Below are 18,735 nucleotides of genomic sequence, written 5' to 3' on the forward strand. Positions count from 1 at the left end.
TCGTGAATTGGCAGGCAGATTCTCCAGCACTGAGCCACCAGGGAAGTCCCTCTCATGGTGGTTTTAGTGTGCATTTCTCTAAGATGTTGAGTATCTTGTCTTTATTTGCTGTCTGTGTATATTCTTTGGTGAAAGTTTCTTCAATTTTTCCCTATTTTTTTATATTGGGTGGTTTGTCTTCCTACTGAGTTGTGAGAGTCCCTTTTTGAATACCTGTTTTGCAAAGATTTTTCTCCTACTCTCTGATTTCTCAAAGTCATTTCCCTTAACTAGGTACTTTTAAAGAGCAGAAGTTTTAAATTTTAATGACATTCAGTTGATCAATGTATCAGTTGTAACAGGAGTGTTGAAATCTCCAATTATAACTGTAGTTGAAGGCTGCAGAAGATTCTCATTTCTTTCATTTCTGTCCTGTATTTTGAATCTCTTGTTGTATAGATTCATAAACACTTAGGGCTGTTATTTTTTCATGATAAATTTATTCCTTTATGACTATGAAATGGCCCTCTTTATCTTAGGTAATATTCTCTCATCTGGAAATGTACTTTGTCTGATTTAATATATCCACTCCAACTTTCTTTTAGAAAGTATTATTATGGCATTACTCCCCATCTTTTTACTTTTAATGTATCTGCATCTGTATTTGAAGTGGTTTTCCTGAAGAGAATATATACGCTGTCCTTGCTCTTTCATGCAATCTGTAAATCTCTGGAGTGTTTAGATGGTTTACATTTAACTTGATTATGGACATGGTTGGGTTTAAATATACCACCTTATTTGTTTTCTTATTTCCCATTTGTTCTTAGTTCTTTTTTTTTTTTAATTTTATTTTATTTTTAAACTTTACAATATTGTATTAGTTTTGCCAAACATCAAAATGAATCCGCCACAGGTATACCCGTGCTCCCCATCCCGAACCCTCCTCCCTCCCCCCTCCCCATACCCTCCCTCTGGGTCGTCCCAGTGTACCAGCCCCAAGCATCCAGTATCATGCATTGAACCTGGACTGGTTCTTTTCTTAACCTCTTTTTATGCATTATTTTGCATTAGTTGAGTATTTTTTAATAGCTCTATTTTATCTCTTGACTTATTAATTATATTTTATATTTATAATGTGTGTAGTTGCTACAGGTTTGCAGGATACATCTTTAACTTACCACAGGCTAACTTCAAGTAATATTATACCACGTCAAGTATAGTATATGAACATTATAACTACATGTACATTCACCCCTCGAGCCTTTTTTGTTATGCATTTTACTTCTACATGTTTTAATTCCAAAAAACATTGTCATTATTTTGGCTTTAAACATTTATTTTTTAAAGAGGTTTCCTAAAAGGTATTTGAAATTATTATAAAACTGTTGTAATTATAACGGTAACTATGATTGCTAAGTAGTTATGGTATTGCAGGGCAGAAAAATAGGCTATTGCAATGAGCAGAGTACAGAGCTTCCTACCAGACTCTACACAGAATAAAGATTATGACAAACTGCATTACTGACTAGTGGGAAAAGGATGGACTATTCAGTGAATAAGGGCTTCCCTGGTGGCTCAGTGGTAAAGAATCTGTCTGCCAATGCAGGAGATGTGTTCGATCCCTTGGTTGGAAAGATCCTCTGGAGAAGGAAATGGCAACCCATTCCAGTATTCTTGCCTGGAGAATCCCATGTACAGAGGAGCCTGGAGGGCTACAGTCCATGAGGTCTCAGAGTCATACACGACTGAGCATGTGTTACACTACATTCAGTGAATAGTTTTAGGAAGGCAAGTCTGTCAAGGGGTGGGGGAGATTAAATTAGAGCCTCATTTTATACCATTCAGTCATTTAAAGGTAGATTAAAGACATAAATATGGAAATAGAAATGAAAGTGAGGTCTATGAGCAGCAGCATCAGCACCACGTGTGAACTAAATCTGCATTTAAAAATATGCAAATGAACATTAGGGAAGCACTGGAAAAGATGATCTTTGTGGAAATAGTTCTTAACTCAGATTGCACAGGTCATAAAAGAAAATATAAACTTGACATATGGGAGTTGAATTACTGACTAGAAAGATGGTGGCTTCCTGGAGGGTTGGTTGTTCATGCAGAAGGTAGCCCTCCCTGCACATGTGTTGGCTGGAAGGTACTTGCTGAGCACCCGCAGCATCCTACACCTCCTGCACAAATGGCTTGGCTTAAACTAGCCAAAACAGGAATGGATGTGATGGGTAAAGGGAACCATAGACATGGCAGAGCCCAGAAATCTCACGGAGAAGGAGGAAACAGCTCTGCAGGCATTCCGATCTGGAAGGGAATGAGAATCGGGCACTGGGGCTCGGGCCAGTGTGGGCAGCCATGGTGTGTGTGCAGGAGAGGTGGTTGGGGCTCATGACTGCCCTGCCATCCCACAGGATGTCTGCCCACAAAGCCCAGGTATGTATACTGAGGGGCAACTGTCTGGACCTGTCTGTGGAAATGCTGTCAATGTTAAAGGGCTTTAACAGTTCCTAAACCAACACCCTTTGTGCCTCTCAAGATGATACAGATGTTCATATGGACGAAACACAGGATGAGGTCAAAGAGGCATGAGTTAGTGCTGGCGGCTCTGGCTTGACTGTCAAGCCCAGTCTCCACCTCCAGAGGGCTTGTTCAGCTGCTTCGTGCCAACTGGAGATGCACCTGCAACCTGGAGCGCCCCTTCCACCTCAATGGCAAGAGACCTAACTGCGGGTCATGGAGAATGGCCAGATCATTGCACATCTGTATTTTCTACTTTCTCCTTCTCCACCTCACCCACTCTGTGAGCCCTGATCTTCCCCAACAGAGTGTGCGAAGACAGTGGTTCCAGCACTCACATTTCTTCTTTGATGTCACATAAAATGTCCACAGTGGAGCCGATTGAGATTGCAGAGGTGAGCTGGCCACACAGATGCCATGGGTGCAAGGTCACTCGAGCAGCACTGGCTGAAGCCCTCAGTTTGCACACACCTGGAAGCCAAATGGGGAGTGACCATGCTGGAGAAGGAGGGCTATCCTCTGAGACCAAGGCCACTATGCAGGCATATTTCCCCATCCTTTCCTTCCTGATAGCCATGGTGGAGGAAGCCACCACCAGGGTTCTTGGAGCAAATAGCTCAACCTCTGAGCTTAGTTTCTTCTCCTGTGAAGGGAAGTTTGCCCTAGGGTACTGGTTCTCAAACTGGGCACTGTGGAACCCATGGAGGTTCCAGAAGTTCCTGGAGGACTTTGGTAGGAAGCACAGAAACCCTGAGAGGAGCCCCAGGAACTCTGAGCACTCGTCCCCCATGAATCCCAGCTGATACCTCCCTCTCCATTTGTAAATTTTATTCTTACATGACTTATTCCCATGTGATTTTTACCACTGAAATAAAAATTTGGGAATCCCTTAAAAATATTTCAGTCTATCATAAGATGTGAGATGACAGAACAGAATTTTTTTCAGTAGGAATAACCAACAAGTTGGTATTCAGCATGTAAAAACATCCCTAAATAAATATTCCAATAGAATACAAAAGATGAGTTACTGAGAAAAGACATCCTGAATGAGCAATATACAATAAAAAAAATAGTCAATGTGCAAAATTTTAAGTCATTACTAAGTTTTATTGAGGTTGTGGTCAACAAAGTCTTAAATAACTCTGATTGAAGTGTAGTCAGTACGATGACTTTGCCGATCGTTTGGCAAAAAACTTGTAAGATGTGCATGTCCTATGAAGTAGCAATGCTGCACCACAGCATATACCTTAGAAAAATTCCCTCATAAGTATTGACAGAATTTATAAGGCTATTCATAGTAGCATTTCATCAAATTGCCAACAAAAATAGTAACCACTGGTGACAACTGAGGCTGAAGAGGTAGAATCTTGCATATTATCCTAAGGAGCTTTACCTTGTGAAACAATGGGAAGCCACGAGGACTAGAATATTGTTTTAGGAAGATGTCCCTGGTGGTGTTGGAGGAGGAACAAGAAGAGGACAAAGCTGGAGGCTGGGGGACTAGTTAGAGAATGCTTACAGGATCCAGGAGAGAAACGAGGCTGAAGGTAAAGAGCATTGGAGATGAAGAGGGGACAGAAAAGAGAAATACTGACTGGATAAGGAAGGAAGGGTGTTTCTGCCTTGGATGGGTGATAATCACCCGAGAGCATTGACAGCAGTCCCATGGAGTCACTTTAAAGAGCCCTATCTCCAGTGGGTCCAACAGGATAAATAACATCCAACAGATCATTTCAGATAAATATTTTGATTTGTTGGCTGTGCTCGTTTATACTGGTTGATATCAATTTAGTATAATGTCTACCTCAAACAATGATTTAGTTGCTTCATAGTAGCAATCAGTTTTCTGACAGTAGTTTTACAAAGTTCTCCTAAAAGACTCAACTACAGCCCTTTTTCTTAGGACTACTTAAGGATGGTTTCTGCTATGTCCTGGGACTGGCCCTGTTTCCTCTGTTCTCCCAATGCTATCAAAAGGCAACTTTTGTGCATGGATTCGTCAACTGGGGCCTATCTTCAAGTCAAAAACAGATGACGTTGTTCATTTTGGTTTTGGAATTAAAGACCATAGAATTGGTTGGGGGTTTTGTTGTTTTTTGTTTGTCTTTTCATTTTGTTTGTTTTCCCTGAAAAGTGAAGAAGTATAATTATTAATGTGCAATAATCTACTTAATGGTGATGGGGATTGTAGACACATTGGCTGTCTGCTCTCACGCTTAACTTTCTTTGGGGGATTTACCCATATTTCCTAGTGGGTAACAATGCTTTCCCTTTCTGAGCCATGTGTTGTTGTTGTTGTTTACTCGCTAAGTCATGTTTGACTCTTGCGACCCTATGGACTGTAACTTGCCAGGCTTCTCTATCCATAGGCTTTTCCAGGCAAGTATACTGGAGTGGGTTGCCATTGCCTTCTCCAGGGGATATTCCTAACCTGCATCTCTTGTATCTCCTGCATTAGCAGGGGATTCTTTACCACAGAACCACCAGGGAAGCCCTAAAACAACTATAAGCCTCAAGCAAAATGACTTCAGGTATAAGCCCACTTGCCTTATAACTCATTCTACTGATTCCCAGACACTGATTGACAAATGAGCAGGCCATCCAACTGTAGGCAAAGAGCTTGGTCTTCTGGGGAAGATGAGTTTCCTTCCCTTGCCTCCATAGCTACCAGAAAAGACCCTTAACTCTGTACAGTGTGATGTGAGGGTGTGGCTCTGGAGTTGATATACTTGCTTGCGCCTGAGTGAAAAGCTGCCATGTGGAACCCACAGAGGAAGGTATGGGGTCACAGCATTTAAGATGCTGAAGGAAGCTTCTTGCAAAGCCAGGTCTCCCTGTGGATTTTCACTGCCATGAAACAGTACACTTCTATTATTAGAGACCTTATGGGTGTAATGACGTACCCAGAAAATTATGTGTCACTTTTGGGAAAAATCAACCTTAGTTCTTTATTTTCTCATGACAAGAACTATTTGATATATATGATTTCTTAACCCTAATACTTTGACACATGTAGAAGATATAAGTATACAACTCAAGCAAATTAGCTTCAACGTAGAAGGTATCATCCAAACTATCATTTAACAACAATAACAACAGTGAGCCTTTAACGTTTAAGATTAGGATGTAAAGAATTATTACAACTATGTTGTTGTTTAGTCACTAAGTCATGTCTCTTTGCAGCCCCATGGACTGTAACCTGCCTGGCTCCTCTGTCCATGGGATTTCCCAGGAAAGGATACTGGAGTGGGTTGCCATTTTCTTCTCCAGGGGATCTTCCCAATCCAGGGCTTGAACCTGTGTCTCCTCGATTTCAGGCGGATTCTTTACCACTGAGTCACTGGGGAACGCTGTGACAACTATACTTTCCCATTTTATCAGGAAAGTGAATCAGGAGGAGTAGGAAAACACACAGGAAAGCACTTTGCTCAAACACACAAAAAATTACATTTTAAAAAGAGCTGGTCATAAGAATGTTCAGATAAGTTGCCACCTCTTCCCCTCTTAGTCCAGTTTTATTTGATTTTAAGTTGTAAAAGCTAAAGTTAAAGGAGACATGTGTTTTTAAATTGTTTTCAGTGTATCTTCAAAGTTATAAAGTAGTCAGTGTTAAAATATATCTGGTAGTTTAACAATAACATTTTGCTTCCAGGATAATGTTCTCACACTTTATAGCTTTAAGAATGTACTGTACTCATGGGAAAATGAAGGCTGTTATGAGAAACTGAAGGGAAAAGTTCAAAAGGTAGTCCATGACTTTTTGCCTTTTTTTTTTTTTTTTTTTAAGTTTAGAGAAAGGATAAGACTGTTTGGATTATGTTGTTCTCTGACTTAGTAAAAAAAATGCTAATGAATATATGTTAACCTTCAGGTTATCAACATTCTTGCTCAAGATAGATTTATAGTAAAAATAGACTACTGAACTGTCTTGTTAAATTTTAAAAGATGAGTTTGGATGAGTTACAAATAACATCCTCTACCCTGAGGTCAAAAAGAATATGCAAACTCAAATTTTTTAGATAAGAAAACTTATTATAGTTTCAACTTTCATGCTTCTTATTAAAATGACTATGTAAGAAATACAATCTTTTATGGTTTTATTTTACTACATAGCACTCTCTGTTTTTAACATTTTCAAAGTACCACATGTTCATTTTATTCTCATTTTGAAAATTTTTTAAAGTACAAAGAGCACCTTAAACTTTGTTAATATTTTGGTGTTATCTTTTTTATTTTTCTATGTGCACATTCATGTGAATTGTGTGGGTTATTAAAATGGAGATTATATTTTAGATATAATTTAAATGTTTTCATGGGACTAGTGATCATTTTCTATGTCATTATGTTTCTAAATATAAAATATGGATTTTTCACACTATTCTGTCCTAGAAGTTTAACAGTCATTTGAACTTCTTCAATGTGCTGGGCATGATACCATGATCTTTTAAATAATTTCTCTATTGTGCATTTTACTGGTTTATAAAGTTCCTAAATAGAAAAAGTGCCCATGATAAGCCTTCCTACGTGTAATTCTTTGATGGTACATATTATTTCCTTGGGATAAGTTTTTAAGATATGCAATGATTAAGGTAATTGGTATCTATTTCTGACTTTATGTCCACAAAAGTTATATCTTCTACAGGACTTTTGAAGTATACACTTGCCATAATTGAATATATTCACTTTGTAGATCTCTACTAATTAGTATCAATACCTATATTATTATATTATGATATCATCATTGTATTTACTATATATTTTTTTATTAGATTAAGATAATTGCTGAGGCTTCTTATCCCTACAGCTCTTCACCCGAGCCCCACTCCCCAGAGGAAAAAATCTTGACCATTTTAAGTCTTTCTCTGGTGTTTTAACTGTATTTGTAAATAATCTGGTTAGTTTTTGCTCATTTGGTCTACTTCTGACCTTATGTCTAGACCACCTATTATGGAATAGGAAGAACTAGCACTCTTAAGTGCTGTGTACCCATCCTGCTAATCTGTTTATACACTATTTTAATCTCTTGTGTTGTGTTTTCTGTTTCCTAGAACCTTCCCACATGGAGTGTCCCATCCTCTTGTTCCCACCCTGGCCGGCTGCGTTCTAGGCCTCCTCCAGCCAGCTCGTCCTGGACTCTCCCGGGTCCCTCTCCCAGGTTGCCTCTTCATTTCTGGGACCCCATGTCTCCCTTCCCTTGCTGCACTCGGATGTTTTAGGGGAGCTCCTCCACTAAACCCGGAGCCCCTTCTTGAGCAGTAAGTCTCTCAGTAGGTGGACCTTCACCCTCTGCTTTTCCTTTTTGCAGCATCGCCCTTGTCCATCTGATTTCCATTTTCCACCAGCTCGTGAAAACCCCGGCTGATGGCCCCTCACCCATATTCCTCATGTGCGTTTATAACTTACCTATACCTTTGTCATGGTAAACGGGGTGGAGGGCCCCATGGGCAGGGAAATACATGTTTGCTTTGAATAGAAAACGTGCTTCATTCACTCAAATATTTTCATTGACTTTACAATACAAAAATACAAAATTAGGGCAAGATTGCTAGAAAAATATTCAGCTATGACAAACACCCATGCTTACTTTCCTCCCGTCCTCAACTAAGTCCACACAAATGTAAAGGACTGTGTAACCAGAATAGTGAAAGGGACAAACGGGCTGAAGAGGTAGGAATTAAAATGTAGTTCAACAGTGAAAACTAGGAAAAAGCTGGGCAGGGCAAATAAGTTAGTTCTGTAGGGTTGGTAAGGATTCCCAGGTGGTTCAGTGGTAAAGAACCTGCCTGCCAATGCAGGAGATGGAGGTTCAACCCCAGGATTGAGAAGATCCCTTGGAGGAGGAAATGGCAACCCACTCCAGTATTCTTGCCTGGGAAATCCCATGGACAGAGGAGCCTGGTAGCTATAGTCCATGGGGTTACAAAGAATTGGACAAGACTGAGCCACTGAGCACACACATAGGGTTGGTAGTGTTCACAGAAGCTAGGGCAACAAGGAGAAAGCAGATTGAGTCCTTGTATCTAAGATTGCTCTTCCTGAAGTGGTAATATATTCTAAGCTGCACCATGGCATTCATTTCAGTGGAGTAGGAGAAAGCAGTGGCAAAGGAAAGAAGGGGAATATAATGGGGATACCATTTGCTTAGCCTGAGAGCCTGCAGCATTGGCAGCGCTAGATCCATTCTATTAATTGCATCACTCACATCTTGTAAACACATTTCCTTAGACCACATGTAAGAGGCCTTGGCTCCATTCAGCCCATTTATTGACTCCTCAAATACCTAACGTATAATTTTTTTTTCATATCATTCTCATCAAATAAAATTCACTTTCATTTTTATGACCATATTTAAAACAGAGAATATCTCCCCAAGTGGTCTTGGGTCTCAAAGTGGCAGAGATTTTATGTGCTTCATGTTTGAACTGCCAAAGATCTCTGGCGATGTGTGCATTAACCACAACCATTTAGAGTTCTGGTTCGTATGTTTGCTCAAAGCATAGGGCTACCACCAGAAAGGGTCTCAGCCTAAAAAGAAAATTACTCCAGTTACGCAGATCCATAAATTCTGGCTCAAGCAATGTATTTTGGGGGTAATAAACACATTTTGTTCTTAATTGGGGAGAAATAATACTTATGCTTGAACCTGTCTCCTTCCTGGAATTGAAGTCTATCCCACATGGAGACATTCCTCTGTAATGAACACTTTTGCTAGTAAAACCAGTCCACCAGGATATCCAGCCAACACTTCTTGCAGAGGGCAGAATTCTCTGGAATTTACTGAAAATGGAAAATTGATTACATTGGCCACAGAGGACATTTATATTTATACAAACACTTTAGATAAGGCTTTTAAAAGCTTGAAATCACTTTTAGCAAGATTTCAGAAAAATGTTGTAGTCTTTTTTATTTTTAATAGGTGTTAGAAGGGTTATTATATTGATATTGACAGCAATTAGGTGATTAATTGAAGAATTTGACTTGAAAGGATGAACTGCTCCAACATTGGTTTGTAATTTTCTTTACTATATGCAGTTCAATTTTGTGGTCTGGCAAATGACCAACAGCCATTCATCTAGTACACATACCTTTCTACAGCTGGATTTTCAAATATGATTATAAAGTTCATATGACAGAAGTGTCCTGAAAATAAATATGTCAGCAGGCTTTGCTTTATTTTATGCATTTATTCTGGATGTAACATAACTTGATACAAACACAGATGACATTCTAAGACATTTTGCCAGACCTGTTCAAGTACAGCTTCGTTTGAGATGGTGGAAGGTGATTTAGAAACACCTGGGTTGAGTATTTCTATCCATGCCTTAAATCCTAAAAGCCTTGCAGTTTTTATAGTCCTTTCGGGGAAAGACAGGAACTACATTAACACTTGTTAGTATAACAGTTAATGTACTTCTGAGAAAGACTTTGTAAAAATTTTGAAAATTATGCAAAAAAATTAAAGGGAAGATTTAAAAAGAATTAGTGTTTGATCAGCCTCTATTGTGGCTTCTCTGGTGACTCAGTCAGTAAAGAATACGCCAGCAATGCAGGAGACCAGGGTTTGATCCCTGAGTTAGGAAGAACTCCTGGAGAAGGAAATGGCAACCCACTCCAATATCCTTCCCTGGGAAATCCCATGGACAGAGGAGCCTGGTGGGCTGCAGTCCATAGAGTCACAAAGACTCAGACACGACTGAAGCTCCTTAGCACGCGTGCATAAGCTGATAGATTAATAGGGAGAAGAACCACAAAGTTTCTTCATCTCTTAACCAGCGACATATTTGCATTAAACAGCCATCTTCTGGAGAAATGCCTCCACTTTCCTTGTCAGGAAGAGTAATTTTCAGCCAGTGTTATAGAAGGGCCACACCATAGCTCATAATGACATTTTTTCTCAAAGTGGGAAGCTTCATAGGCTATAACATTAGTCACCTGAAGTGCCAAGACTTTTGAAAAAGCTCCCTCCCACACAAGATAAAGATTATGATAATAGCAATAACTCTTATCATGGCTAACATAGTTGAGTACTCTGACTTGGCAGAGAGGATTACATGTATGATCTCATTTAAATTTCCCAAGAACACTCCAATTAAAAAGAAAATGAAAAAATATAACTCCAAAGAATAATGACTAATAAGGACCTACTGTACAGCACAGTATTTCTGCTTTATTGACTATGCCAAAGCCTTTGACTGTGTGGATCACAATAAACTGTGGAAAATTCTGAAAGAGATGGGAATACCAGACCACCTGACCTGCCTCTTGAGAAACCTGTATACAGGTCAGGAAGCAACAGTTAGAACTGGACATGGAACAACAGACTGGTTCCAAATAGGAAAAGGAGTACGTCAAGGCTGTATATTATCACCCTACTTATTTAACTTATATGCAGAGTACATAATGAGAAACGCTGGGCTGGAGGAAGCACAAGCTGGAATCAAGATTGCCAGGAGAAATATCAATAACCTCAGATATGCAGATGACACCACCCTTATGGCAGAAAGTAAAGAAGAACTAAAGAGCCTCTTGATAAAAGTGAAAGAGGAGAGTGAAAAAGTTGGCTTAAAGTTCAACATTCAGAAAACGAAGAGCATGGCATCCGGTCCCATCACTTCATGGCAAATAGAGGGGAAGCAGTGGCTGGCTTTATTTTTCTGGGCTCTGAAATCACTGCAGATGGTGATTGCAGCCATGAAATTAGAAGACACTTACTCGTTGGAAGGAAAGTTATGACCAACCTAGATAGCATATTAAAAAGCAGAGACAGTACTTTGCCAACAAAGTTCCATCTAGTCAAGGCTATGGTTTTTCCAGTGGTCATGTATGGATGTGAGAGTTGGACTGTGAAGAAAGTTGAACACTGAAAACTGATGCTTTTGAACTGTGGTGTTGGAGAAGACTCTTGAGAGTCCCTTGGACTGCAAGAAGATCCAACCAGTCCATCCTAAAGGAGATCAGTCCTGCGTGTTCATTGGAGGGACTGATGTTGAAGCTGAAATTCCAATACTTCGGCCACCTGATGTGGAGAGCTGACTCATTTGAAAAGACCCTGATGCCTGGAAAGATTGAGGGCAGGAGGAGAAGGGGACAACAGAGGATGAGAAGGTTGGATAGTATCACTGACACAATGGACTTGGGTTTGGGTGGACTCTGGGAGTTGGTGATGGACAGGCAGGCCTGGCGTGCTGCGGTTCCTGGGGTCGCAAAGAGTCAGACATGACTGAGTGAGCTAAACTGAACAGTACAGCACAGGGAACTCGAGCCAATACTCTATTCCTTATATGGGAATAAAGTCTAAAAAAGGGGATATATGTATATGTATAACTGACTCACTTTGCTGTACAGCAGAAACTAACACAATACTATAAAATCAACATACTCCAATAAAAAAGTTAATTAAAAAAATCTCCCAACAGTCCTATTAGGTAGATACTTATGTTTTCCAATCTCACTGTGAGGTATCTCAATCAATTATGTGATTAACAAACCACCTCCAAAATTATCGGCTTATGCTATCAACTCCAAATGTGATTCTATAGATGGTGGACTGGACAGGGCTTCACTGCCCAGTTCTTGATCTTAAGTTGGTCTAGGTGATCTGACAGAGACATGAACTTGTGATCACAGGTAAGTTTGAAGCTTCCTGGTTTAGAAAGGCCTTAGCTGAGACATCAGGGCTCTTCTTTAACCTGGTAACTCAGGTTTGTTCATCGAAGCCCTCAAGTTCCAAAAACTGCAGAGTGGAAGCTTCAGGACCTCCTGGGGCCCAGGCTGGGAACTAGCTTAGGCTTATTTCTAGAGCTTTTGTTGGTCAGTACAAGTTACAAGGCCCGCCAGGTTCCAAAGTTTTGGGGAAAGACCTCACTTCCTGGAGGTAGCTTCATGGCGACTGTTTTTGCATTGTACTTTTACCACTGAGTCAGTGAGGTGTGGTGACTGACCAAAGATCACACAGTTAAAAAGTAACTTGACTTTCATACACTGCAGGGTGGGGGTGGGGGTTTGTACAACCAAGTTGGGAAACAATTTGGCACTTTTTGAGCTCTGTATCTTCTTGTTATTAAATTGTAAGTGTTCTTTCTATACCCTGGTTACAAGTTTTTCCTCTGAAGTGTGTCATGAATTTTTTTTTTTTTTCTGCTTTTGGCTTTCCTTTATTTTCTTAGTGGTGTTTCCAATGATTTTCTTTCCATGTTTTGTGTGTTTGGTATTCTGTTTAAGAATGAATGAGTGAATGACAAGTGTAACCCTAGAGTCTAAGGGTACAACTTGAAGTGGTCCAAGAGTTTTATTTAAAAATGAATTTTGAATTCTACTAAATACAATAATCTTACTTGCCCTCACATAAAAACAGTGACTTAGATAAAAGAGAGTTTATCCAATGCTTCAGGATTAAAAAACCACATTTTCTCTGGGCACAGAACTGCGCACCTTCAGAACATAAAAGCTTTAGGTTGAAAATCAGAGACCTGAATGGCCACTTGCCACAGAAACTACCAACATTATTATTCATAATTAGTTCTAGTATAAATAAAAGTAATGTTACAATTAAAAGGGAAAATTGCCAAATATATTTATACATATGCACACAGATACACACACATATACAGTGAACTTTGCCTTACCCTTTTCTCATTGACTATATCATTAGCTTGCAAAAGAAGGAAGTCAAGAAACACCTGGAGTAACAGGTAAATTTGGCCTTGGAGTATGGAATGAAGTAGGGCAAAGGCTAATAGAGTTTTTCCAAAAGAATGCACTGATCATAGCAAACACCCTCTTCCAACAACACAGAAGAAGACTCTACACATGGATATTACCAGATGGTCAACACCAAAATCAGATTGATATACTTATATGCAGAGTACATCATGAGAAACGCTAGGCTGGAAGAAGCACAAGCTGGAATCAAGATTGCCGGGAAAAATATCAATAACCTCAGATATGCAGATGACACCACCCTTATGGCAGAAAGTGAAGAGGAACTAAAAAGTGTCTTGATGAAAGTGAAAGAGGAGAGTGAAAAAGTTGGCTTAAAGCTCAACATTCAGAAAACGAAGATCATGGCATCTGGTCCCATCACTTCATGGCAAATAGATGGGGAAACAGTGGAAACAATGTCAGATTTTATTTTTTTGGCCTCCCAAATCACTGCAGATGGTGATTGCAGCCATGAAATTGAAAGATGCTTACTCCTTGGAAGGAAATTTATGACCAACCTAGATAGCATATTAAAAAGCAGAGACATTACTTTGCCAACAAAGGTCCGTCTAGTCAAGGCTGTGGTTTTTCCAGTGGTCATGTATGGATGTGAGAGTTGGACTGTGAAGAAAGCTGAGCACCGAAGAATTGATGCTTTTGAACTGTGGTGTTGGAGAAGACTCTTGAGAGTCCCTTGGACTGCAAGGAGATCCAACCAGTCCATTCTGAAGGAGATCAGCTCTGGGTGTTCTTTGGAAGGAATGATGCTAAAGCTGAAACTCCAGTACGTTGGCCACCTCATGCGAAGAGTTGACTCATTGGAAAAGACTCTGATGCTGGGAGGGATTGGGGGCAGGAGGAGAAGGGGACGACAGAGGATAAGGTGGCTGGATGGCATCACCGACTCGATGGACATGAGTTTGAGTGAACTCCAGGAGTTGGTGATGGACAGGGAGGCCTGGCATGCTGTGATTCATGGGGTTCTCAAAGAGTCAGACACAACTGAGCAGCTGAACTGAACTTATATTTTTTGCAGCCAAAGATGGAGCTCAATACAGTCAGAAAAAACAGGACAGGGAGCTGACTGTGGCTCAGATCATGAACTCCTTATTGCCAAATTCAGACTTAAATTGAAGAAAGTAGGGAAAACCACTAGACCATTCAGGTATGACCTAAATCAAATCCCTTATGATTATACAGTGGAAGTGAGAAATGGATTTAAGGGACTACATCTGATAGAGTGCCTGATGAACTATGGACAGAGATTCATGACATTTTACAGGAGACAGTGATCAAGACCATCCCCATGGAAAAGAAATGCAAAAAAGCAAAATGGCTGTCTGAGGAGGCCTTACAAATAGCTGTGAAAAGAAGAGAAATGAAAAGCAAAGGAGAAAAGGAAAGATACAAGCATCTGAATGCAGAGTTCCAAAGAATAGCAAGGAGAGATAAGAAAGGCTTCCTCAGCGATCAGTGCAAAGAAATAGAGGAAAACAACAGAATGGGAAGGACTAGAGATCTCTTCAAGAAAATTAGAGATACCAAGGGAACATTTCATGCAAAGATGGGCTCGATAAAGGACAGAAATGGTATGGACCTAACAGAAGCAGAAGATATTAAGAAGAGGTAGCAAAAAAATACATAGAAGAACTATACAAAAAAGATCTTCATGACCCAGATAATCACGATGGTGTGATCACTCACCTAGAGCCAGACATCCTGGAATGTGAAGTCAAGTGGGCCTTAGGAATCATCACTACGAACAAAGCTAGTGGAGGTGATGGAATTCCAGTTGAGCTATTTCAAATCCTGAAAGATGATGCTGTGAAAGTGCTGCACTCAATATGCCAGCAAATTTGGAAAACTCAGCAGTGGCCACAGGACTGGAAAAGGTCAGTTTTCATTCCAATCCCAAAGAAAGGCAATGCCAAAGAATGCTCAAACGACCGCAAAATTGCAGTCATCTCACGTGCTAGTAAAGTAATGCTCAAAATTCTTCAAGCCAGGCTTCAGCAATATGTGAACCATGAGCTTCCAGATGTTCAAGCTGGGTTTAGAAAAGGCAGATGAACCAGAGATCAAATTTCCAACATCCGCTGGATCATCAAAAAAGCAAGAGAGTTCCAGAAAAACAGCTATTTCTGCGTTATTGACTATGCCAAAGCCTTTGACTCTGTGTGGATCTCAATAAAGTGTGGAAAATTCTGAAAGAGATGAGAATACCAGACCACCTGACCTGCCTCTTGAGAAACCTATATGCAGGTCAGGAAGCAACAGTTAGAACTGGACATGGAACAACAGACTGGTTCCAAATAGGAAAAGGAGTATGTCAAGGCTGTATATTGTCATCTTGCTTATTTAACTTCTATGCAGAGTACATCATGAGAAATGCTGGGCTGGAAGAAGCACAGGCTGGAATCAAGATTGCCGAGAGAAATATCAGTAACCTCAGATATGCAGATGACACCACCCTATGGCAGAAAGTGAAGAGGAACTAAAGAGCCTCTTGATGAAAGTGAAAGAGGAGAGTGAAAAAGTTGGCTTAAAGCTCAACATCAGAAAACTAAGATCATGGCATCTGGTCCCATCACTTCATGGGAAATAGATGGGGAAACTGTGGAAACAGTGTCAGACTTTATTTTTGGGGGCTCCAAAATCTGCAGATGGTGACTGCAGCCATGAAATTAAAAGACGCTTACTCCTTGGAAGGAAAGTTATGACCAATCTAGATAGCATATTCAAAAGCAGAGCCATTACTTTGCCAACAAAGGTCCATCTAATCAAGGCTATGGTTTTTCCTGTGGTCATGTATGGATGTGAGAGTTGGACTGTGAAGAAAGCTGAGCGCCGAAGAATTGATGTTTTTGAACTGTGGTGTTGGAGAAGACTCTTGAGAGTCCTTTGGACTGCAAGGAGATCCAACCGGTCCATCCTAAAGGAAATTTGTCCTGGGTGTTCATTGGAAGCACTAATGCTGAAGCTGAAATTCCAATACTTTGGCCACCTCATGCGAAGAGTTGACTTATTGGATAGGACTCTGATGCTGGGAGGGATTGGGGGCAGGAGGAGAAGGGGACGCCAGAGGATGAGATGGCTGGATGGCATCACCAACTCGATGGACATGAGTTTGAGTGAACTCCGGGAGTTGGTGATGGACAGGGAGGCCTGGCATGCTGTGATTCACGGGGTCGCAAAGAGTCGGACATGAGTGAGTGACTGAACTGAACTAAACTGATAGATTCAACTGTTCAACTGCTTTTATATATATCTAAGCTACTAAAAATCCTTCCTAAATGAATAGCAGATGAACAACTGAATATAAATGAAAACAGATGCTTCGAAGAAGAGGATCCAGAATTGTCATCAACTCTTCACAGTCACTACATGTTTTCCCTAACAAGCTCATATGCCCACAGCACATTGCCAAACCTTACTGACTTCTTCCAGCATTTCTTTATGAAGTTATGATTGTGACCTTATAGCACTCAGGACTATTGGCTAAAGAGCATGCCTCCCCAGGATGTTCTCCTTATCCAAAGAAGCTCTTACCCCCTGGAGGGTGGGGAAGGGAGATGCACACACATATTGGAGGATGTCCCTCACGTAAACCCTGCCGTCTGACCTCAGAATCTCCGAAGTTCGACTTCTTTCAAATCTGACAATCTCGAGGCACTCCAGATCTAGAGACACAAGGCAAGCAGAAAAGGAAAGCGATTGACCCTGTATTTGGCATCCACATTCTTGTGACTTTCAAGTATACATTTTCAAAGTTAACCTATCTAAATGTCATTATCCTTCTGAATATACACATGTATTTTCACAGTACATACATTCACGATATAAAAGAAAAGATGGGTTCTTACACATAAAATGCAACATAACATAAAACAACGGTTTCCGCTGTAGTGGTTAGACTCAATGTCTATTTAAATGTATGCATAAAGTATGTTTAAGACGTGCTAAGAGGTTAGATGGTCGATAACTGAATGTGGAAGCTTGAACTAAGGCATATTGCTGAGTTTTTAATCCCTGTTGGAAAAATCCTAGAAGACAGAAAATTCACTTTATACCTCATTTCTGTACACAATCAGATTTAACTGCTGAAAAAGTCTCATGGGTGTATAACCATGATTCCATCTATCTCTTTTTATTTCTTTCCTGACTCTTTTTCTAACAAAAACTTGATTTTCAGAGACAGATTAAGAGAGGGAAGACGTATTCAGACGTGTGCACGCACAGATGGTGGGGTGAGGGGGGCATGGGCTTGTGAGAAACATTCGTCATATATACATTTTTGCATAGAAACAGATACACAAGTGTTAAAATATATTCTTATTATAACATCTGCTAAAATTATGGTTCATTTTGACAGAAAGATGTCTAGCTCAAAATCTAATTTCAGGCAACTATTCAGCAAGCAGAATTGTAGGAACAATCTTTTTTGTGCTTTTTATGTGTATATTTTTCTGACGGGTTGTGCTAGTTATAGTAAGGCTTTCCTAGCACTCTACAGAATGTATCACAATGTGTGACTTAAATAAAAGCAAGTTATTAATATTTGAAACTTTAGAGCCCTCATCCCTTTGTTTACAGTGATTTCTGGTTTCATCTTATTTAATGTTGTTGGTTCTAGAATCAAGTACCCCACCAGATTTACAATAAAGTTATCCAAGTTTGTGTATTATGTAAGACTATATTAACATTGCATAAAATCTTAAAGCACTAGATTTCTTGGAAAAATGCCCATGAATTTAAAGCATTAGTTTTAAAATTATGTATATTTGGATATATCCTTAATTCTGAAAGAATGCACAGCATAAGCTGCTAGATTTTTTTTTTAAGGATTAAAATTTCCTCTGTTTTTGTCTCAGTTTAAAATATAATAAATAGTTCTACCTCCCAAAGACACCCTTTCTTAATACAAGTTCATTTCTAGGCTCTTTTTTTTTGGATACACTTTTATGTAACTGGGACCATACTCCCTATAGTTTCTATCCTGCATTTTAAACTTAAACATGTTTTCTTATGATATTATCACAATTTCAGACATATAAATACAACAAGTAACTGTGCCATAATTAGTTGAATTCATAATGAAGTGAAAGTTTTAGTTTCTAGGTCATGTCCAACTCTTTGGGACCCCAAGGACTGTAGTTGCCCTCCAGACTCCTCTGTCCATGAAATTCTCCAAGCAAGAATACTGGAGAGGATAGCCATTCCCTTCTCCAGGGGATCTTACCGACCCAGGGATCAAACCTAGGGTCTCCTGCATTGCAGACAAATTCTTTACCCTCTGAGCCATTAGGGCACATTTAAGTTTGCTATTATAAAAAAGCTCTCATGGTAACCTTAGTATGTGAAAGTTTCACAAATTTCAGATTATTTATTTTAATATATCAGTCAGGGCTTACCCTTTGAAACAGAAGCAGTAGGACATGTTTGCCAAGGGATTTATTGTAAGGATCTGGCTCACCCCCTGGAGGCCAGCCAGCCAAGTATGGAACTGCAGGTGAGAAATGGAAAATTTCCTGC

General features: G+C 39.9%; 1 protein-coding gene across 6 annotated transcripts in view; it reads left to right on the plus strand.

Annotated features, from left to right (window-relative positions):
• Positions 1-7,979, plus strand: part of CEP44 (centrosomal protein 44) — a 35,255-nt gene extending 27,276 nt beyond the window's left edge. For all 6 annotated transcript variants that reach the window (XM_006056278.3, XM_045164998.1, XM_045164999.1 and 3 more), the window contains one exon: positions 7,551-7,979. In XM_006056278.3, coding sequence (XP_006056340.1) covers positions 7,551-7,718 — 168 coding nt within the window. In that variant the 3' untranslated portion in view covers positions 7,719-7,979. The remainder of the gene's footprint in view (positions 1-7,550) is intronic.
• The last annotated feature ends 10,756 nt before the right edge of the window (positions 7,980-18,735 follow it).

This window comes from Bubalus bubalis, chromosome 3, assembly GCF_019923935.1.
Source record: "Bubalus bubalis isolate 160015118507 breed Murrah chromosome 3, NDDB_SH_1, whole genome shotgun sequence".
NCBI lineage: Eukaryota > Metazoa > Chordata > Mammalia > Artiodactyla > Bovidae > Bubalus > Bubalus bubalis.